Source organism: Podarcis melisellensis, assembly GCF_964234715.1.
Source record: "Podarcis melisellensis genome assembly, chromosome: 3".
NCBI lineage: Eukaryota > Metazoa > Chordata > Lepidosauria > Squamata > Lacertidae > Podarcis > Podarcis melisellensis.
Genome location: NC_138530.1, coordinates 37,069,566 through 37,093,124, shown reverse-complemented (window position 1 = coordinate 37,093,124; position 23,559 = coordinate 37,069,566). Strand labels below are relative to the sequence as shown.

Below are 23,559 nucleotides of genomic sequence, written 5' to 3'. Positions count from 1 at the left end.
AAGATTTCTGTGTCTTGTATTGTATTGAAGGGCAGCCACGTTCTCTTGCCAGAGAAGATGCTAGCTTTGTAGCAGTCTCCCAGAAGCTGGAGTGAACTAAATTAAGTATGTGTCGCTCCCTTTAACGTCACCATTGAGTTAAATTTTGTTCCAAACTGGAAGGTAAAATTGTGCTTTTGAGTAGCTCTGCCCCTTCAACCTTTCTAAGCAGCATTCAAATGACAGGATGTGATAGTATTCTAAGATTCAAGCAGCCACCTGCTTAAAATACTGTAAATAGTTTTGCCCTTTGGAATTACAAACAAGCAATAAAAGAGTGCTTTGTGTTGGAATATAAAGCTGATGTTTCATCACAAGACTGCTTGGTCATACTTCCTCGTCAAGACTGTATTCCCCCAATTAGCCAATCTATCAGCTCTCATTTCATTTAAATGTGCAGGGCAGGATTCACCTAATGAATCTCACTAGTGGAAACCCTGCACTAGGACTTTTGCTTGTGCAATGGGAATCAGTCCCCCCCCACTGCTTTTGTGGGATCAAGAGAACCAACAGTAAAATGCTTGTGCTGATGGAACGTTAGCACAACAATGAATTCACCCCACAGATTCCACCACAAGGGAATTTCCAGGTCTGCTGTCCGTGAATTGGAGGGCAGTGAGAATGGCAACAAGGGGGCAAAGCTAGCACATTCTTCTCTGCTGCTTTCTCATATAATAACACTATAGTGTCTGGAAAGGGCTGACTAGCTATGCTAGATTCATATCAATACAGAATTCCATAATTAAAACAGCAATGTCATTACCCGGCAGCATTTCTAAACACATTCCTGCTTTTCTGTTAGCCAAACGCACTTTCCTCGGTTGTGGAGGCCAGGGTCAGAGCAAAACAGTGCCCTGTTCAAGGTGGGTGGCTCTGCTGCCCCTGAGTCGTCCTCTCCCTTCCATGCTGCCTTGCCTCCCTGCTTACCCATAAACTCTTTAGCTATTAGTTGGAAATTATCACAACTAATTTCAAACCAGAACTTCTAGCCACAGAAGCAAAGCAGTAGTAGTCATAACGGTACTGTTCCTGGCTACCTTGCCCAGAATGCTTCACTCTGAGGAAGGAGTCTTCTTTCCTCAGAGCAACACAGCATGGAGGGGGAGGACGAAAGGTGCATAAGAGTTTTGCAGGATGGGTGGCCAGAGGTATAGCTAGTGGCAAAGGTGGAGCTGATCTGCCTCCGTGTGTCTAAAGATAGGCCTGTACTGACTGATGCATTTAGAACTTTCCCCCTTTTTCCTGCAATATATTTACCATTCTGCAAAGCCCTCGGGGAGTAAAAGGGGCAATGAAAGCACAGATATATTCCACCTTCTGATAGCGGTACTTAAAATTCTGTATTAGAACAAAGGCCTTGACTTTGATCTGGACTTCTGCCCTACCAAATGGTAGCATATGGCATCATTTGTGTGCGCTGGTTGTTAAAAAGATAGGCAGAGAGAAAGATCAGGAGTTAAGCACAAAATATCAAGTTTATTCCTAAAACCACAGCCACATCATCTATACAAGGTGCACACCTAATTTCCACCATGTGATATATATATTTTACCTTGCATTACATATCACAATGCAAAGAAACCTCATATGAAATAAATGCAAAGAATATAATATCTTTTCCACATTTGCTCATAACATTGTTCGTTCTGGCAGTGATTCGGGATTTCAGTGGTCTCTTTCTGCTCCCTGCCTCCCAAAAAACCAGAGAATGATCATTCCCATTTCCAAATTTTGTTATTCATCCTTTTTTATTTGTTTTTATGAGAAACTGTTACAGATTTTCGTAGCATGCTTAGATTGTCTCATACCAGCACAGCAGCCCTGCATATTTGTCATCTGAACACCAGCAGACATAACAAAGGGACAATTTTGAGGGTGTCATCTGTGGAACTTTCCCACTTCCTAAAAGTTCATAAGAATTGCAGGGTAACTAGTTGCTTAGTAGAGCTATCTCTGCTGGTGAAGAATGTTCAAAGCAGCACGTTTCAAAATAGAGAGGTCCACTGACTTACATGAACATTCTCTAAGGCCAGACAAGAGAAGGGGAAAAGAACAGAAAGACCCACAATACAGAACCAATCAATCTAGCCAGTCAAAATGGCTGGTGATGCAGATAATGCTATAGTACAAAATAGGTCAGCAATGTAATCACAGCATGCTGTAGGGAGAAGTGTTCTTACACAATAGGCACAGTTAAGTACAGATGCACAGCTCTTTTAAATAGCCAGGCATTGAGGACTAATGCGGCAATTTGTAAATGGTTTTCAGTTAAAGATGGCACCAGTACAGTGATTTTGCTTTAAAATAGAGAGGAATCTGGGGAGGCGGGACACAAGGGGCTATGCTTCTTGGATTGCAAAGTGCCAGCTGAAAAAGGCACCACTAAAATGGTAGATGATGACAGGATGAGCCTACAGTCGCATCAAGTTTATCTGCACAGTTAATTACTTAAACTAATGGCATTACAGAGAGCTCAAGTGGTGTCTGAAGAGCAAAAAAGGTTCTCTCATCATCCAAGTATTTGAGTTGCAGCCCATCTGTGTTCACAATGTGATCTGAGGTAGTTTAGAGTAGGTAAAGTGAACCAATTTATTATACAAGGGGGAAGCAGGAAGCAGAGTCAATGCAAAAAGTCATGACTTGGTAAGTAGTCTGAGGTGAGCAGGGAAAGGCAGAAAGTATCTGCTGGAGGTCAGGAATGAGAACCACTAATAGAGGTTAAGTGGAGAACTCTGTATGGCCCACTGGAACTGACTAAGAACTATGATCAGAGTGTACATCAGACATGTCTGAATACGTTAAGGAATGATGGTAGGGCAAAGTAGGGAAGGAGATCATATTGTAGAGCTGGAGAAAGCACAGTGGGAAAAGAAACAGAACTGAAATGATAGAGGGAATGGAGTTTCTTAAAAGCTGGGAAATTTTAAGGACAGGGTTGAGAAACAATTATCCATTATCCTTGAACATGGCCTTGAGGCTGGATTGTTGGGAGTTAGAATTCAACAATGTTTGAAGGGGCCACAGCTTCATAGCCAAAGTACCACACTCATTACATATAGTATGTACAAAATGCACGAACTTCAGCTGAGGGGCAGGTTTGTGTTCAGGAGTGACAACAGGGAAACCACCCCAAACTTCCAAGTATGCAACAAGGATATGGGACTTCATAGATCAGAAAAAAGACAAGTAAGAGGTGACTTGATAGATGCTTATAAAATTATGCATGGCATAGAGAAGGTAGATAGAGAAAAGTTTTTCTCCCTCTTTCATAACACTACAACTCATGGACATCCAGTGAAGCTAAATGTTGGAAGATTTAGGAAAGATAAAAGAAAGTCCTTCACGCAGCACACAGTTAAACTATGGAACTTGCTCCCACATGAGGCAGTGATGACCACCAACCTGGCTGGCCTTAAAATAGGATTAGAAAAAATCATGACGGATAAGGCCACCAATGGCTACTATGCTCTGCCTCTATGGCCAGAGGCAGTAAAGCTGAGTATCGGATGCTGGAAACTCCAGGAGGGGATAGTGCTCTTGTGCCTGAATCCTGCTTGCACGATTTCCACAGGCATCTGGTTGGCTACGGAGGGAACAGGATGCTGGACTAGATAGGCCGTTGTTGGCCTGATCCAGTGGCCCCTAATTTGTGACACTCTCCCCAGAGGCGCACCTAGCATATTAATTGTACAGCTTTTGCCCTGTGGTGAAGATGCATCTCTTTACCTTGGTCTTTGACAGTTAAGGCGTTTCTCTTTTGTGGGACCCACTTCTTTTGCTGAATATATACTGTTGGGTTCCACTTGAAGCTCTTTTACTTGTTTTTATAATTGTAATGGTTTTATTTGTTTCTGTAACTGCATTATATGGTTGTAAGCTGCCCTGTGACCTTATGATGGAGCGTGAATGAGAAATCTTGCAAACAAACAAACAAATGCTCAGTGCAATTCCCATTCCCCAAATTGCTTTACTCCAAGGCAGCTTTCAGAGAAGCCCATTGGAATACTGTAGTGGAAGAAAAGATGCTGGATGCAGTTCTTTATAATGCCCCCCCCCCAGTCTGATACTGCATAGATCTTCAGCTAATTATGTATAATTGACTGGTTTGTGGATGAGAAATCAAAAGCACAGGGCAGGGCAGAATGCAACCTGAAGGTTGACAGGGGCTCAATTGATGGCAGAGTGAGCAAAGATTCAGTACTAATCATTATTTAGCTTTGAGTATTTCTGGTAAAAGTTTTCCTTTTAATTAGGAGGCACAGGACAGATACACTACCCAAGTGTAGGACAGACAGCTGGAGAGCCAAATTTCCATAATGTTATCATCTTTCAGAAAAGCAAATAGGAAATGTGATCAAACGCTGAAGGTAGAGCAGGTGGAGCGAAGGAGGACAAGAATGTGAGCAGTAAGTGTGGAAAGAGAAAATGAGAAGCAGTTAGGTGTGGGGACAGACTGATAAGAGAGCGTTCTGGGAGTTCGGGAACATTATGCTAATACAATTCTCCAGGGCTCTAGACACACTTTCATTGCTGTCCTTTTTATAACACAGTGTAGATTATTCAGATCCATAAATTAATGGTAAGATGGACAAGAATGCATAACTAAGCTTTGTGACTTGTTAAACAGCCTGGGTGCGCTTTCTAAACTATAAATGTCACCATGCCACATAGGATGAAAAGAGGAACCTGTTAACTAGAAGAATTCTTTTCAGGATACATTAGGTCCTAGCCACATTGAAATCAATATAGTTCATCTTTACCAACAGTCCTGCCACCATGCACACTTCATTTTGTCAATACAAGGAAAATAATTGGTCTAAATTCTGGATTTGCTAGCACTGTCCCTGTTACTACAACTAAATAAAATACCAGATCCAGTTGTTGGGTTCTGTCTCTCTGACTTGTTAGAATGGGGGCAGGGGATAGGTTAGCCTTTAGATGTTGTTGGACTCATCTCCCACCAGCCCCAGCCAGAAAGGCCAATGATAAAGGATGGTGAGAACTGGAATCTAGAAAGGCATAGAGTCAGTATATTTGCATGAGCATGACCGAAAAAAATAGAATCCAGGGCAGGGGTTGCACTCCTCACAAGACACTTTGGCCACAGGAAAAAGGCCGAATGATTTCTTGAGCACACTTTAATGTTTCCCCTATAAAAAGGGACGCTGCTGCATGCCCCTCAGAGTGGTAGCATGGCTGGCCCAGTAAAGTGGGATGGGTGTGTTTGCAATGCATTTCTGAGAGCAGAACTACACTTGCCCTTGACAGGTGCTCATTCCGTTTCCTCCTTTCTGTTGATTTGATGGCATTTCACCAGTACAGTCGTACCTCGGAAGTCAAACGGAATACATTCCGGAAGTCCATTTGACTTCCAAAACGTTTGAGAACCAAGGCGCGGCTTCCGATTGGCTGCAGGAAGCTACTGCAGCCAGTCGGGTTCCAAAAAATGTTTGCAAACCAGAACAATCACTTCTGGGTTTGTGGTGTTTGGAAGCCAAGACATTTGTCTTGCAAGGTGTTTTACTTCCGAGGTATGATTGTATTCTATTTTGAATTTCTGAGTTGTGCTAGCAGCATTTGAACAAACTTTCTCCCTTTGAGACTCCAGAATAGCTACTTTGTATGCCTAGCTTTTCATCATTACACATCTATTTTTATCCTATTGGCATAGAGCAGGACCAACCCCAAACATTCTGCTGCCTGGTGCAGAGCATAAGTTGATGCACCAGCACTGCCCTGCTCTAATTCCGAGTGCATGATATAGAAGACTAGACAAGTCATTGAGGCAGAAAATTCTGTAAGGCTCCTGGCAGGCAACAACAACAGTAACAAACCAAATAACTATTTCCTACCCTTTTCGTGACACTTCAGGTCAGCTGCCTGAAACAATCACCACACTCTGCCTAGTGATAGGGCTAGCACAGAGCACTGACTCAAAAGCAGGTTTTCAAGCTTGTTTCAAAGCAATCCTTGTGTAACCAATTAATTATAAGGTTTTAAGATGCTAGCTTAAAAAAATTGAAAGGGTTTTCAAAGCACATCCTCCCCAATGGCACTGAATGGGATCTTACAAAATCCATTTACCAACATGGTAATTTAAATACTAGATAATTATAATAAGTATTGGTGGCAACTCAAGGGAGAGGTCAAAAGTGGGGTTTTTTAATAGCGTCACTACCCGCTAAGCATTGCTTCTGGCTCTTTGCTCCTTTACCTCTTAACCAAGCTAGAAGAGCCCTCCCTTCTCTCCCCCACCTTCATGGTTTTTAGTCACCAGCTGTAGTATTTCATCTGATGTAATCTGAACTGTTGACCCCAGACCTCTCCAGTAATGGACACAACTCAGTGATCTGATAGCTATAAATAACACACTTAAAAACTGATATAGAATGGAAATGTGGCTATTGCTGGATACACAGTAGGATAATAATGATTAATGTCAGCATGGAACCTTTCAAAAGCATACCATTTCTTTATGAGTTACCCTTAGCCATTGCTCACATATGTTAGAGAAATAAAATATGAGAAGTAATTAATTCTGAGTGACGTATAAGTGAACTGCCATGTGATGAAATTTATAGTCATCGTGTGGAAACATGGCAAGAATTTCCACGGTCCCACCAGAGATCCAACACATTGCAGCTGTCAGTTTGCATTCATTCTGTTAATAATTTTTAAAGCCTCTTTTCCTACTGGGATGTTTTAAAATTAAAGTTTTAAAAAAGCTAAATCCTCCCCTAGGATACCACACAATTCTTACTCAACAGATTTGCAAGATGCCCTTTGATAATGTCATTTAAGATTATTTTCTGAAGATATAAGCTGTGATCCAAAGAATTGAGCTGTGCCTGTGACGAACCCAGACAGAAATGCACTTGCTGTTTCTGTTCTCCTACCAAAGATGAGCCACTGTTCAGTTGAAAAAGTACATGGTTTCTTCAGCAGTGGAAACTGTTGGAACAGAAATAGCTAGGCACGTTCCAGATTTGAATAAGAACGTATCACTCAGGATCGCAGCCATAGACACTATTTTCTCAGATACACAAAATGGTTAATTAGAAGCTGTAATGTTTGCAACACATTTCACAGCACACACCATGCTTGCTTCTAATGTGCTCCCCTTGAAACTCTTGTACTGAGTTGGTCTGCACAACACAATAAGCCAAGCTGTGGCTTAGCAAGACAGTGGGACTCTGTGAGCTCCCCAAGGAGGATATTTCTCTAACTTTTTTTTCTCTTTGGTTCTTTTTATTGCTGTGACATACTGAGCTAAGCCAAGGTTTGGTTTAGTGTGCCTTCTGCCCATGACCTATTGCTAAGTTCTCTCCGTACTAACCGTAAGTTGTAGCAAAGGTATTTCCTATAGCAGTGTTTTTCAACCTTTTTTCGGCAAAGGCACACTTGTTTCATGAAAAAGGTCACGAGGCACACCACCATTAGAAAATGTTTAATATTTTTTTCTTTAATGGCAAACAAAAACGTTGCGGACCGTTCTCTGCTCAGCAGGGATCGATCCGCTGATCCCCGCTGAGCTGGCGGATGACAGCTCTGTCTCCGCACTGTGTGCGGAGAGGGAGATGTCAGAGCCCCGCTGCTCTCTATGGGGAATCGGATGAGAGCGGACCGCCTGTCCGCTCCCATCTGATCTGATTCTGATCTGATCCCCACCCAGGACGGATGGAAAATAGGGTGGACACAGTCCGGCGCCCGCCTAGTGGGCGAACATTTGACTTTTTTAAAAAAAAAATCTTTTGAATTTTTCAATTTTTCCCACGGCACACCAGGCAACATCTCGCGGCACACTAGTGTGCCGCGGAACAGTGGTTGAAAAACACTGTCCTATAGTTACAGGTCATGGTTATAGAAGTTAGACCTTACATATGACCCCAGGTTCAGATGACATACTAAATCAAACCTTGGCTTAGCTGCTGTTTTAATAAGCCTAGGGAGGAGCAAAGCAGCTGTGATCTGCTCCTCAGCAGTCAGCAAGTAGTTATTATTTCATTATTTATTAAATTTATATACCGCCCTTCATCATAAGATCTCAGGGTGGTTTGGCTTACAGCATTGTGCAACCCTGGTCAGTGTCTGTCTGCATTTTGTGCTACTTCACATGCAGCAAGTATTCAGAACACTGCAGGCTTCGCATCAAACAGAAATAATTGGTGCAAGTCAAACAGTAATGTCCACATGCATAATGTAACTTTTACTATTGGGCTCCAGTTACTCTGGATTATTTTTGTATAGTCTTCCTAAAAGCTTTGCACCAGGACACACTGGTGAATCAGTTATAGGTACCGATTTTGAAACTATTTTGCTTTAGCATTTATAATCATGTTAATTGCCAATTATAATGGGTGTGAAATTTTGGACCCATCACAATTAATTGCATGTCGCCCAGTGAAATTAATAAGGTCAAGATTTCCCTCTAGATTAATGAGAGCCTTGAAAAGTCATTAGCATCTGCGTAATGTAAAAGGCCAGTAAGGAATTTCTCACTACCCAAATCCTCTGAAAACCGAAAATTTGCATTTCTAAGAATGTGGCAATGCTGTGGCAATAGGGTTGCCTTATATACATATAAACGCATAAGCACTTTCAGAAATAGCATTTGACTGTCTTAGGAAAATTGCATGGCTGCTACGTCTCCATGAAATATACTAAACTGTCTTTAAACCAAATACATGGAAATGTTATTTGCAATCTGGTTCAGGATAGTTAACATATACTAATTTGGTGATTTTGGGAAGGGACAAGGTGGCATGACTTAAATGTCCTGTTGCTACTGGACATCGATGCACATATCTGTCTTCACAACTGATGTGGTCAGCCTACAGCCTACATAGGGACAGACAGTATTTTGCTGTGCAAACTATGCATCTTAACACTGTAATATATTCCTTCTTGCATTTCTAGGTTTGTACTAAAGCACTGGGCTGGGAATTCAGAAGATTGCAGAGCAGTCAGCATAACTAATTGCTCTTTAAATTGTACCGTTTATTTTTCTCTTTAAAAGCAACCAACTCTGTATACTACCCCTACAAGTTTAACAGAAAACTAAACAAACCTTTCAGAAGCACCTTGTTGTGATAGTTTGACTATGACTTGACAAAAGAATTGAGTACTCTGCTCAGTTTTCTAGCAGTTTTAAGACAGTAAAGACCGCTTACTGTTATGGCTCGGGAGCAGCAGCTGTGGCCTGGCTGAGCCATCAGAGGTCAGGGGTTGGGTGGTCTCCTGCTTCCAGTGCAGCCAACGGATGACGTTGGCTCCTCTGTTGGCCACTAGGGTGGTTGGGATTTACCCAGGAACTTTAAACTAGCCTATATTGGCCAAGCAAGGGGGTGGGGTTACAAGTGCAGATCTGACTGGCTTGTCTTCAGCCAGGTCTGCCACTAGAACACAAATCCCCAAAACAGCTTCCTGGAGGGATGTGTGTCAAGGAGGCTGTCCTTAACCCAAGATGCCTAGGGATTTTTGTCAGGTATTTCTAGAATCTAGGGGATACTGCAAGCAACACAGCTGAATATTCCACACAAGGAGAGATAAAATAGGAAAACAACTTAAGTCACAGCAGTGTGTATGTGTTTCTTCTGTGAAAAACTCATATCTAATTACTACACAGTTTTAAAGCATGGGTGGGATGTGGTTAAAAAGCAGCTTAAGGAGTCTGTGTTAAGATGCACATGCTACTTTGTGGATGGAGGCTACAAAAAGCTTTATAGCTACAAATGCAGTATAGTTGCATTGTTTCCATGTCCTGATGAGGAATACCTTCAAATTTCTAACTGAAGAAAAAAATATTAAAAATTAAAACATAAAATACACACTAGTGACACTCAAAATTGAAAATGAACTGTCAAAAGCTTCTTTGTGAATCCCGGACCTCTCCAAATTTATTTTTGTAATCTCTGCTCTAATAGGTTTCCATTGTAATGCCCAAAAGATTTTTTTGTGCCTCCCCAAAATATCCTTAAAAAATATTAACAATATTAATAATAATAATAATTTTACTGATTGCTCCCACAGACCCCTGGCTGTGATTGAACAATGTGCTTTTTTTAAAAAACTTTTCAGCTGCCAACACTTGACATGGAATCCTAGAGGGTCAGGGTTCAGCCCTAAATTGTTGAGCCACGCCGGATTATGGTATGGAATTACAGATGATAATTTATATATAGATTTTGTTGGTTGTTAGAAAAATGAGCTAACAGCGCGAGTCACTATAAGTGTGTAACTTCTATATCAGATATATCAGTGGGGGAAACATTGGAATTTTTCTTACTATGAATTTCTGTTTTAAGATGCCTTCTGGAGGTCATTCCCGAGGTTAAGGAATGCTTTCTGGAAGACTCTTAAAAAGAGGTTTGTCTCAAATACTTGGAAATATGGTATCAACATCCTTCATAGGGAGCTTGACGAAGTATATCATTATCAAAGAGGGGGCTAAAAGGCAGGAGAAACAGTATGCAGAATTGTATTTACTGCCTAGAAGATTAAGCTGTTATCAGTTATGATTTATTTGAATTCTTGCATTGTCTTTAAAAAGTTATTAATAGCCTTACAATCAAGCTCTTGATTTATTTAGAACTTTAATAACAACACACAACTGAGTGAAGCAAAGGGCAAAGTCAAAAACTAAAGTATTATAAGGTTGATATAATAGATGGTAAGGTTGATCTTATTGCTTACTGTTCACAACAGTGATCCAAACATTTCACCACCCCCATTCCAAAGTGGGGAACTCTGGCACTCTCCTCAGTTTACCCGCATGTGCTATAAACTGACTGACTGTTTGAAAAGAGAGATCAAAAACAAGTTATGGGCAATCTAGATTATCCCCATTCAAAATAAGAAAAGTCAGACACAAGGCTACTTAAAAGTGAGGCTGCACTTCTTCACTGCTCAACACCTTTTATCAACAATAATAATTTATTTGGGCAGGAAGAGACCATTCACATTCTCTCCCAATCTTTGTCTTATTTTTCTGTTCTCCAACTGCAGTTCATCTACAAGCTATGTTAGCTGATGCCTTCTAGCCAATATATCTAGAGCTTCCTACATATCCAACAATCAGAGCAGCACTAGAGTAAGAGTTGGAAATCCTGTGGAACAAGAGTGAAATAAATGAAGGTTGTCACGATAGCTACAGAGTACCTCCAGGCCCTTTGCCCTGGCAGAAGCATCTGATGCTTTCTTCACTTGATAGGTTAGCCATCTTCAAATATCTCAAGGGTTGATACATGGAAGATGCAGCAAGCTTGTTTTCTCCTGCTCCAAGAGGGTGGACTCGAACCAATGGATTCAAGTTACAAGAAAGGAGATTCCGACTAAACATCAGGAAGAACTTTCTGACACTAAGAGCTGTTCAACTGTCAAACGGAGGTTTTTAAGCAGAGGTTGGATGGTCACCCATCATGGATGCTTTAGTTGAGATTGCTTTAGTTGGACTTAATGACCCTTGGAGTCCCTTCCAGCTCTACATTTCTATGATTCATTTGCCAATCTCCTGATTTCCTCCAAAGGTTGGTCACTGTGTACCTGCACTGCACTTCACACTGCAGTACTCTTGCAAGCTTGGTTTAGATAATGGCAGATGAAATACCAAAAGCAAGAAAAACTGAAGATGAGTCATGGCCAACTTAGAAGTCATTTTCTTTTACTGCTTTGCAGCCACAATGCTGTCTATTCCTTCCCACATTTATTACAAACAGCATTCAGTAGAATGCAAGCACTTAAGCTTAAGCACTGTGACAACAATGTTATTTATAGGACACCATGGTCAAAGCAAACAATTTGCATCAAACTATATTACACCACTTTAAAAAACAACAACCACAAGTTGACAATAATAATATTCTCCAAAGTCACATACTTCATGACAAATGCATCTCCCCCCCCCCCTAATTAGATGGGTCGATGGCATTGACATGTGTGCGTAAATGCATAGCCTCTTTCACTCCAGGAAATGCAGCAGGATGTAAAACAATTGAATGTGAGGATTGCTGCATGTGAACACATTCCGAATAATCAAACAAATAATCTGATTAAGTTACAAAGGATAGCTACTACTGAGTTGTAAATTACTTAACACACATACCAAATCCAACTATAAAAGTCAAATCTGTATTTATGGAGATTATGTGAAAAGCTTCTTAGAAGTGGGTTTTTTTAAATCCCTAATGGAATAGTATAATCTTTTTTAAACAAAACAAAACAAAAAACCTTTTCTATAAATTGCCAGGATTGTACCACCGGCTCTGATTAATACCAAAGCCAGCTGAAATGTTGATCAGATAGATTTTTGTTTTCCAAAGCACAAAAAAAGATGTTGGAAATCAGTTGATGTAGAAATTAAAGAATGATTTAGTAATTTCTAAAGTAGCCAATAATGGTTCCTGCACCTGAGAACCTGATGGATAGTTTTATATGGGAGTAAAAAGTGACAATTTTGTTATTCATATCAAATAGTCAGAATTCCAATACAGCATCCTTGGACTGCATTGTTTTATGCACGACCTCCTTAAGGGTTTTTCCTTGTTGAATGGAGTCATTATCACATTGCCTACCACTATTAGGTATATTTATATGATACAGAATGATAAACAAGAAAGCATTTCAAGAAAAAAGGAAAAGGATAAGCGAATAATATAGGTATATCAATACATACACCCACAGACTTTCCTATGAGGAAAGTTTGGAGCATTTGGGACTTTCTAGTTTAGAGGAAAGGTGAGTAAGGTGTGACTTGATAGAAATTTATAAAATTATGCATGACATGGAGAAAGTAGATAGTAGTTTTTTCTCCCTTGTAGCACTACAACTTGTGGACATCCAGTGAAGTTCAATGTGGGAAAATTCAGGGCAGAGTATTTTTTCACACAGCACAAAGTTGAAGTATGGAACTTGCTCCCACAGGAGGCAGTGATGATCACCAGCTTGGATGGCTTTAAATGAGGATTGGACAACTTCATGGCGGGTAAGACTATCAACTTGCTACAATGGCTATTGTTCTGCTTCCACTGTCAGAGGCAGCATGTCTCTGAATACCAGTTGCTAAGAATCATGGGTGGGCAGAGTGCTGCTGCACTCATGTCCCATTAGTGGACTTCCCACAGGCATTTGGCTGACCACTGTGAGAACAGGGTGCTGGACTAGAGGGGCCATTGGCCTGATCCAGCAGGCGCTTATGTTCTTAGACTTTGAAAATGGCTTGCAATTTACAAAGAAATGTGGATCAAGAATAAATTAAATAAAAATATGGTTTCTGTACACATTATCTTCCATAAACATTCTAAGGAAAGACCAATTTCCTAGGAAGTACCTTCTGCAGGCACATGTAATTATCTCTTTTCCATACTGTTCACATGGTATGTTTATGTTACAATTGGGCTCGGCTTTTTGTTGGTTTGTTTCCTTCGATTCAACCTGATTTGGTTCAGTTAAAGAGGTAGGGTGTAAATAGGAGAGTTGGTGAAAACTGAAAGGCTATTTCTTTCCCCTGGAGAACATCCTGATTTGAACAAAATGGAAAGTGTGAAGCCACCCCTCAAGTCTTTGGGCGGCCTTTTCCACTTGAACATCTCCAGCCGCCAAGTACGGTCCCCTCTGTCCATTCAGAGAACAAGAGGTGCCTACAACAAGAAGATGGTGAACAATTTTATCATGGCACTGGGGTCGTAAATACTTTTATTCACGCTCTGTATAGGCTTGGTGAGCTCATGGGTGTGAAGTGGACCCTGGGAGAGAGTGCCCAGAGCTGGCACTCGACGCTCGAGGTGGACGGGATGCCAGCTGCTGCCCACTTGTGCATATGTCTTCCTCGCAGCCTTCCTCCTTGTGGGCAGCAGTTTGAGCTGGGCACTCAAAATGTACACAATGAAACACCTGAAAAACAGAACAAAACAAGAGAATGTCAACCAATAAAATGGGAACACAGGGTAGTATAGTTAGAACTAAATGACCTTCTAAATGGAGCGTAGAGAAGTTGCTCATGGTAAAGGACCACAAATTTATTCATGCCTTCATGTAAGCCCCACTGAATATCGAACATGGCACTCCAATTTCATCTATGCTGAATACTACTTTGTTTCAAGGATAAATTTAAAGCCCTAAATAACCAGGAACTATGGAAGAATGGTCTTTGCCCATCAAATTCAGCTTGATCCTTAAGATTGTCTCATGGAGCTCTACTACTCAGTTTCCTTATCAGCATCAAAAGGGTGGGAAGAAGGGATGGGGCCTTTTCTGTGGTGACATAGAGACAATGCAACACCCTGTCTGCCAGGTGCCATGACTGATTGCCTTTTGATGAGCAGCTATGACATCTTCTGGCAAGCTTTCACAATTATTCCTTGCTAAAATTATTTTGTGACCGCTGCTGTTTTTGTATTCTCTCTAAAAAAAATTGTTCTTGTCTTAGTTCATTTATGGATTTTTTTATAAGGTTTCACACATTGCTTTAACTTGTTTGTTATGCTTGCAGACTTTATTTATTTATTTCAGCATGGTTCAGCCAGCAGTGCTGAAATAGAACAAATCACCACTCTAGCAGGTAAATCCCGTAGACAGGCTTGTTCTTATGAATAGCACTAGGCTGCAAAAGGTATAGTTCTGCATTTCACAGCTTTGTGTTTATAGCCTGCTAAAAAATAAACACCATAGATGAAACACTGAGAAAGATAAATATTGTGAGATGGCTTTCGCTTATAAGCATTTATATTTGATAACTTTAAATATGAGGTACTCTGCTTAGAATCAGAGACTGCAAAAACTCTTTGTTTCTCAGATGAAGGTACCAACTACATTCAAAGAAACACTCCTGCACCTTAAAAATCAAGCTGATTTATAAAGCAGAAAACAGTTTAGTGATTTCAAATGTATAAGAAGATTCCACCTAATTCTTATTTTTAAAAGTTACAAGGAATGCTCTCTTGTGCATAAATTGTGGAACAAGCCTCTGCATCTAAAGGATTTTAAAAATCATTTAATCAGTGCATTTAGGTGCACTGCATCTAAATGATTTAAAAAATCCTTTTAAAACTGTTTTATGAAGTTGTAACATTATTATTTTTGTAAGTTTTGTCTCTGAAAGATTTAAGCTTATAGAACTATTAGGAGGAAAAACTGTCATAATTAAACATTAAAAGTAAGATACAATAATTGATCCATGTGCCAAAGTTGGCCCGTGAGGTCAGAGGAGGTAACTATCTGGCCCACAAGGCCAAAAGGGTTCCCCATCCCTGATTTAAAGCAAGCCCTACTTTCTACATATGGTGTGTGGGGCCTGAGAGGAAGCACACATTTCTGAACTCAGATCAACATACAGGTGAAGGGGCAGAAATACTGTCCGAACTGGCCTACATGCTTGTAGCTCAACTTTACAAAAGAAAAAGAAAAGATACTGCTTTTGCTTATTGTTCAAAGGGTTTTAATGTTATAGTATGTAAAACCAAAGCAAATATACAATACTAATATGAATAATTCAGATGATAACTGCTCTGTAACATTCTTCTGTAAAAATTATAATATAAAAAAATGCTCCTCTGTGTTGATTTGATAGCTATTGTCAATTAACTATGCTGAGTGACACTAGCAATGAATAAATAATAATGGTGAAGTTTTTTAAGATAAAGCTTTTGCCGTGACCACTATTTTTTACTTTATTTGTATTTACTTTATTTCTTCAGATTTTTAAAAATCTTTTTCCAAACCTTTTACATTGACTGGAAACTCTTATGATTTCACTTAGCTTTATCCAGGCCCTGTTATCTCTCTGGGAGTGAAAAGGCTAAAAACAAGTTACTGACATACCATTGATTTATACAAGACTATTAGAATATTCTCCCTCCTCCACCACAGCCTAGAATTCGATCAGCCTTTTAGAGAGTCACAGTACACTGAGCAGACATCTTCAGTGAATTGTCTACCTCAGCCCCTGGATTTTCTCTGGATAATTCAGTCCCCACAGTATGTTCTTTGAATTTTTAAAAATATTTTGTGGCAAGCACGGTCTCTGGATATGCAAAATGACCCGAAGGCTTGAAAGCTTATTTAAGTGGCATTTGATGGCCAGCGGATTCCCAGAAATGTCTATTATGGCATACTTCTCTGACTTGGGGATGAAGGAAACAGTTTCGTAGCTTGAATTTAGGAAGAAAGAGGCTGATGGGAATGTGTAACTGCTAGGTTTTCTAAAATAAAAACTAAATAACTGGCATGGGGGGGGGGAGAGATCCTTTCACTGTAAACAGTGTGATGGCATCCAATTCCAACTGGGATTGCAGAGGGGTGAAGGGTTAAAGTTCACCAAAAAAATTATCTGGACCAGTCTAAAACTTGGGTCAAAAAGTCAAAGTAAATAGATAGAAGATGCAAAGAACAATTACAAATTTAATTGGTTGTTATATAAATGGGAGGAAAGAGGTAGGGGATTGGATGTGTGTGTATATATATATATGGGGTGAGGAAAGGAAGAAAACTAACTAATCAACAAAAGACATGAGAGACTGGAGGTTAAAATCAGGAGCTGAAGTAAGGAGTCCAATTGATATTTTAAAATAAATTTATATTATGGTATATTTATAATAGTGGGACGCAGGTGGCGCTGTGGGTAAAACCTCAGCGCCTAGGGCTTGCCGATCGCATGGTCGGCGGTTCGAATCCCCGCGGCGGGGTGAGCTCCCGTCTTTCGGTCCCAGCTCCTGCCCACCTAGCAGTTTGAAAGCACCCCTAAGTGCAAGTAGATAAATAGGTACTGCTTTATAGTGGGAAGGTAAACAGCGTTTCCGTGTGCTGCACTGGTGCCGGCTCACCAGAGCAGCTTCGTCACGCTGGCCACGTGACCCGGAAGTGTCTCCGGACAGCGCTGGCCCCCAGCCTCTTAAGTGAGATGGGCACACAACCCTAGAGTCGGACACGACTGGCCCGTATGGGCAGGGGTACCTTTACCCTTTACCTATATTTATAATCTAAAAAGGATCAAAGGTCAAACTCTGGGGTCAATTCAGTGTTAAAAATAATGAAGAAGAGAAATAAAAATGCAAAAAATCCAACAGCATAGACCTGAGGGTGCTTCAAAACACGGCAGCAAAAGAGACAAGCTCATGGGTCTCAGTTATTTGAGGGAGATGGCAACGATCTCAGGGAGCGAAGTTTGTGTAGCCTATTCTCTCTAACACAGCGGTGGCAATGGAATGGCAACGTCGCAAACAGTTCCCTGTTCAGCAGGCGACCATCATTTTAATGGTGATTTTGCTGCACCGGAAGTCCCCTCTTGTTTGCTTTCTAAAGGATCCTCAGCTGTCCCTTCACTATTTTCTTGGAAAGATCTATCTATATTTATATGATAGCTTTTCCTGCAATTGTCAGGGTGATTTCCACATTTGCACATGTGCTGCTGTGATGCTTTGATTAAAGGCACTTCTCAAAATACTGCAATTATTTGAATTATTTGTACTTTCCACCACCCCACCCCCCACAACAGCTGTTGCCATTTTTTCAGTTACCATGATCAGCAACACAATGGGGGGGGGGGAGACACACAAAACAAAACACCAGAACAGCCCCAAAACCAACCCCTGAATTTAGTTACTGGATCAATTGACAATGATACATTACCTTCCGGGGAAGGCAATGTAATTGAGTACACCCCTGATATCAGAAGTCAAATCTGAGTGGCTCTGTTATGTTATAGCATCATTACACTCACTGTTATTATTGTCCTAAACAGCATCTTCCATTAAATGCTTCTCAAAGTAATAAAAGTTATGTATCATATACACAATAAAATAGAATCATACAAGGACAAAGTACCAGAATAAAAAAATTGGAACACATGTGCTACAAAGTCAGGGTATTAAGAGACAGTGCTACCAACTATAACTGAAGACACCAGGTAGAACTACAAAAGAACAATACCAAGCAAACGTTTTCAAATATGTAAAATGATCTGGGGATCTATTTTGGGTGCAGGATAGAGGTGTCTGTACAGAGCTTCCGTGAAGAGAATGCCTTCGCTATCCATTTCCATGGAAGGAACCATTTCATGCATGTATTTGCTTGAACAGTTTAAATATCTTCACTGAAGGACTGTATGTTTGCTTGTCCCCCATATGCCTTCATCTGGGGACTGACAGCAAAAAAGGAAAATGACTGTTAAGGTATTACTAGATGAACCCTGCAAACACGGAAGAAAATGGGAAATATGTGCTGCTTTGGTGTGTGTGTTATTAACATAGATTTTGGTTGAAGCAGGTCAGGAGAACAAGATGGGTTTTAGCTTAATTAGAGGATGCAAGTAACATTTTAGAAAACTGGAAGGGAAATCAAACAGAAACAAAAGAAGGTAAAGATTGGATGCGCTAAGTGGTACATGTGACAAGCAAAATAAGAATGGAACAATCTACACTCTGTGTTATAACAGAATCCAAAAGGAAATGTACAGGTGAGATACTATCAACAAGCATGCCAAAGGTTAGATGAGAGGGATAAAGCACAGATGGTGAAGAAAAGGAACATTTTGTAAGCAGTTAAGAAAAGTAATGAAAACTAGTTTTAAAACAGTTGAGGAAGTAGAGGCTACTACAGAAGGCAGCATTAGCTTGAAAAGGTAGCATGAGGGGATTTTTATAAGCACCATAAAATATTGCTAAAAACATAATGCATTCTTTATTTCACCATTCACAAAGAAAGATGAGAGGCAGATGGTAGAAGTAGACAGACTTCTCCCAAAGGAGGCTGATAAAATGCTGAAGGAAATCAAAATCATGCTGAGCAAGTGATCAAGAAATCAAAACATCCAAAGACTAACAAAAATTTCAGAGTCACACTGGATAAAGAGCTTAAACACCAGAGGAACAGGAAATGATTAATATTCCACAAACACTGTCAAACTTTTTGGAAAGCAGAAATGCACAGTTAATAGCTATAATTAAATAGGATCCAGGATTTTTTTAAATTAGCCTTTGAGATACCTTATTCAAAAAGACAGGTGGCAACCAGACTACTATTAGACAGAGAGGAAAAATATGAAGAAACAGAAGCTTGTTAACGGCTAGCAATTAGCACTTCTTCAAATATGATTGGCACTACAAAGTCAATCCACACAAACTATTGCATGGTGAAGCCAGAGGACACAAAAAAACAAATAAACCAACCCTGCTTCCTCTGCTCTACCCATCATATGTATTCTTGCAGTTCTGAAATAACAGGATGGAAAATGCATCCCTAGAACATTCAGAAATACCACAGAATGCTGGGACAGCTACTGGTAGGAATGAATCTGGTTTCTTGCATTAAGTGTGCTGAATGTAGGAATCCTCACTTTAACAGCCTCTAGTTGCTCCCCATGTTAAATAAAGATGGAGTTGATTTCTGAGAGGGAAAACAAGTGATACTGAATGGTAAAGTTCATTATTGTGCAGGAAAAGACCTAAACTCCTCATTTAATTTAAACTGCCCCTCTAAGTTTGGGTTAACTTGGCAAACAGCTGGCATAGTGTTACAAAAGTTAAAGTTCAGGTATTATGCCAATACTAATGCACTAAGCAACTGATGACTCCTCGCTGTACAGCAGATACAGTGGTGCCTCGCAAGACGAAATTAATCCGTTCCGTGAGGCTCTTCGTATAGCGGTTTTTTCGTCTTGCGAAGCAAGCCCATTGACAGCTTAGCGGATTAGCGCTACAGCTGTCAAGCGGCTTCCAGCGATCAGCTGTTAAGCGGCTTATCAGCGGAACAGCTGATAAGCGGCTTAGCGGCTTTAAAAAAGGAAGAAAAAAGCGAAAAAAACCCGCGGGGGGATGCAAGATTTTTTTCGTCTTGCGAAGCAACCCCATAGGGGAATTCGTTTTACGAAGCGCCTCCAAAACGGAAAACCCTTTCATCTAGCGGGTTTTTCGTCTTGCGAGGTGTTCGTCTTGCGGGGCACCACTGTACTTTAAAATATCCCATTAACTCTAGTGGCTCTAGCAGCGTGAAGAGAATGTTGTCTGAAAACATTGGACACAGGTGAGATTAGAAGAGCAAGTATAACACCCACAACTTTGGGAAAGAAAGGAATGTAATAGATGCATAGCCAGAGCTTACAGATATCACACTATGGGCACATGGGAAGTCCCAGTTGATATGCTTTTGAATAGCAATGGCATGATGTCTGTTTCTGCCCTGAGCTGCATAACTGGCATACTTTTTTCCATCACAAGGTTTGGGCTGACTAAGGATCATGCCCCACCTTAAATCATAGTTGCAAAAATATCTAGCATTTAAATTTGCGGTAGTGCCTTCTATGGAGGACAGCCAGTACTTTAATAAGGGCCTCTGAAATACAAGACCTAATACAAACCAGCCTGTATAAAATAGACTGAAGCACAAGTTAAGTAAAAGCCTCTACCTGTGGACTTCCCTTAGCTTAGGCAAAATACTGGACTAATTAGGCCTTTGGTTTGACTCAACAGAGCTCTTAAGTTCTCCTTTCCTTCTTGGGCCTGGCACATGTTAAATGTTACCATGTCACGTAGTCAGGTCCCGGGAACCACTTTTTCCATGGATTTATTCCACAGTTCATAAATAAGATGGGCAGAGCCAATCATACATATCTTTAACATGAAATCATAGACTCTGGATTCTGCCCACAGACTATTTGTGTCAAAGGCCTGCACCTTTGACACTACCTACAGGGAGGTTGTAGACCTTTAAATGGTACAGCTTCCGCATGGGATGTACCTACATGCCTCCCGTGACATAGATGTAATGGTTAAAAAGTAAGCCTACGATTTCATCTGGAACAAGAGAACAGTGTGTTATTTGCGGAACTTTGCATGAAAAATGTTTCAAAATATTACATGGGTATCATTGCACTTTTGAAACACCGAGAATATCATCGTATCACTCAAAAGGCCATTAGGGCTTAATTTCACCACTAATAGCAGATTATGAGAGCACTTTCCCTAGCAGCGGGCTATCCTGTAATTGTCTACTATGCATTTAGTTGCATATTCACTCAAGCATTTGATAATGATCACTGCTGGCGACAGGCTGCTGAACTCAAAATGGAACACTATTCTGGTTTACTATGATCCTAATTACTACAAACTGTAAATACAGGCAGACATTGTATTTAGTTAAATCAAGTATGGGGGGAGGGGCACAAAGGAAAAACATCCCAGAATAAGCATTTTGTGAAGCATCCTTGGTACTGAATAAACCTTGTAGCAGCAGTAAGCACTGATTAGGTTAAAAAATGTATACCTTTGAATCTGTAACAAGTTTATTACTTTAGCCCAGGAAACAGCATAGATTCTGGTTGAGAATCAGACAATGAATGGTTAATACCATCCAAGGCCATCACCAAGTTTAATTTATGGACTTATTTATAATTTCCCATTGTATGAAATATGTATGCAGGAGCATGTAATATCTTTGGCTTTAGAGACATTAATCTGCCCACATTTAAGCTTCTAACAGGTTAAAGTGCTGCCTTGGTTCTCTGGTGGCAGGCGGGTGTGGGGTGGGGTGGGTGAGACTCAACACATACAGTTTAAAGGGATGAATAATTTACCTACCTGCATTTGTGGCTTCTATTTTAATGGAGCTATTATTTATTCTGTGAAATGACATGATTCACTTTTTACAAGATTAAAATATATCAGCTCTCTTTCAGTAAAAAGATCTTCTAATGTGACTGACAGGGATATAAATATGCTAACCTACATCAAGAACTTGGCTCTAATCTCCAAGAAAACTCAGCAACATGACCAGATTTTTTAAAATAAAAAAGCAGTTTTACACATTTCTTCGCCAGGCTCTTGAGACCACAGCTTCATTTCAGTTTCTTGCTTTCTCTCTCTTATTCTTCGCCTAGGGTATATGCTGATATTGGTGTCTGTAGGCTTAGAAGTGAAAATAGGATGGCAAGCACTGGGCCTTGTGTTCCCTAAGTGCCTCTTATTTTAAGTCAAACCCTGGCTGCAAGTAAGTAACAACTGATGCAACAGGAAAAAGCAACCATCCTACTCAAGGGATGCAGTCCTACAAAGATATGTATGCCCAATTGCTTAGATAGCTGATGAAATGAAAATGACCCAGAAAATGCAACGACTTGTCCTTTAGTGGTACCAGCAGGACAAAAGAAAGATTAAAAGATCACCCACAGCCAAGAAGTGAAGGAAAAAAAAGGTTTAGAAAATAGGAACATGTCACGAAGAGAATATAATGCAAGGATATAGGAAATATTTACTCTCCTGAGCAACTTTTGCATTCACTATAGTTTCAGGTAACTCATACTAATCGATTAGTAGAGCCAGTGCAGTGTGATAGCTGGACTATATAATATTTTGACCAAGTAGATCAAAGCACAAACCCTAACTTAGCCAAAAACCTCACTGGATAACTTCGGATAACCACCTCTCACTTTATTCTAGGCATCTACCTGAACCTTAAGATCTTCTTCAGAAGCCATTCCGTGAGTGCTTCCACCAAATGAAATGAGCTAAATAAACAGCAGGGAGAGGGCCTTTTCAGTAGTGGCAGTTGCAGAGGGAGCATCACCACTTCATACATCCCCACTGGCTGGCAACCAGGATTTGGATTGCACCCTAAGTTAATAAATAAATAAGCTACCCCTGCCTGCCGCACTCTAAAGCAGGGGTGCACCACCTGTGGCCCTCCAGATGTTGTTGGACTATACCTCCCATCATCCCTGATCACCGGCTATGCTGCTTGGGGCTGATGGGAGTTGTAGTCCAGAAACATCTGGAGGGCCACAGGTGGTGCACCCCTGCTCTAAAGGAATCACTAACTGGCTAGAATCTTTGTATTCAACACTGTGGGTTAAAATAGTGTCTCATACACACACACACACTTTTAAAGAAAATAAGGACTAATTGTGTTTTCCTTATTTATCATGTGATCATTTTTAGAAAGGTGCACAAAGTTCTAACTGTATCCTCAAGCGGCACTCAACAATGCACTAGTGAAGGCCACTGTAACACGGTAATGATAAATTTAAACACATGACTTCAAAGAAACAGTTATGGGCACCAATAAATTCCCCGTTTAGTGAGTTAGAGGACGTATTCTGTCATCTTTACGAAGCTATCCCAACAAAAGAACAACGTTAACCTTTGGCAGCCTTGAATACGGAAAACTGGGTGACATGTTATACATTATCTTAGCATCAATCATAGAGCAGACCTTCATCTATTATGTTACCTCATTAGCTGTGTTGTGAGTTCCAACAATTCTGATAAAAGATGCTGCTTGTCTGTCAAAAGTTATTACTTGCCAAGATCTGCAAGAGAAATCAAAAGGACAAAGAAAATTAACAATCACACTAACAGCACAATCATAACTTTGTTTACCACGTACCCTACTGAATTCAGTGGGGCTTACTCTTGGGACTGGTCATGTTGTTCAGAGGCCTGATTATCGTCTTCCAAAGCAACTACTCTATTCCCAACTTAAGAATGGAAAGCAAAATGCCAGTGGACAACAAAAGAGGTTTAAAGACACTTTCAAGGC

General features: G+C 40.4%; 1 protein-coding gene and 1 long non-coding RNA gene across 9 annotated transcripts in view; one reads left to right on the top strand and one right to left on the bottom strand.

Annotated features, from left to right (window-relative positions):
* LOC309366012 overlaps positions 1-23,559 on the top strand; it is a 69,649-nt gene that overhangs the window by 40,011 nt on the left and 6,079 nt on the right. For 2 of the 5 annotated variants that reach the window (XR_014166392.1, XR_014166394.1), the window contains exons 2-3: positions 10,117-10,188; positions 14,545-14,593. This is a non-coding gene — a long non-coding RNA (uncharacterized lncRNA). Of the gene's footprint in view, positions 1-10,116; positions 10,189-12,854; positions 12,960-14,524; positions 14,594-23,559 lie in introns of those variants that run through there. The other 3 variants (XR_014166393.1, XR_014166395.1, XR_014166396.1) reach the window with 2 other exon arrangements.
* Positions 10,615-23,559, bottom strand: part of BTBD9 (BTB domain containing 9) — a 153,596-nt gene continuing 140,651 nt past the window's right edge. For all 4 annotated transcript variants that reach the window (XM_081904063.1, XM_081904064.1, XM_081904061.1 and 1 more), the window contains 2 exons: positions 23,251-23,329; positions 10,615-13,926 (listed from right to left, as the gene is read on the bottom strand). In XM_081904063.1, coding sequence (XP_081760189.1) covers positions 13,759-13,926; positions 23,251-23,329 — 247 coding nt within the window. In that variant the 3' untranslated portion in view covers positions 10,615-13,758. The remainder of the gene's footprint in view (positions 13,927-23,250; positions 23,330-23,559) is intronic.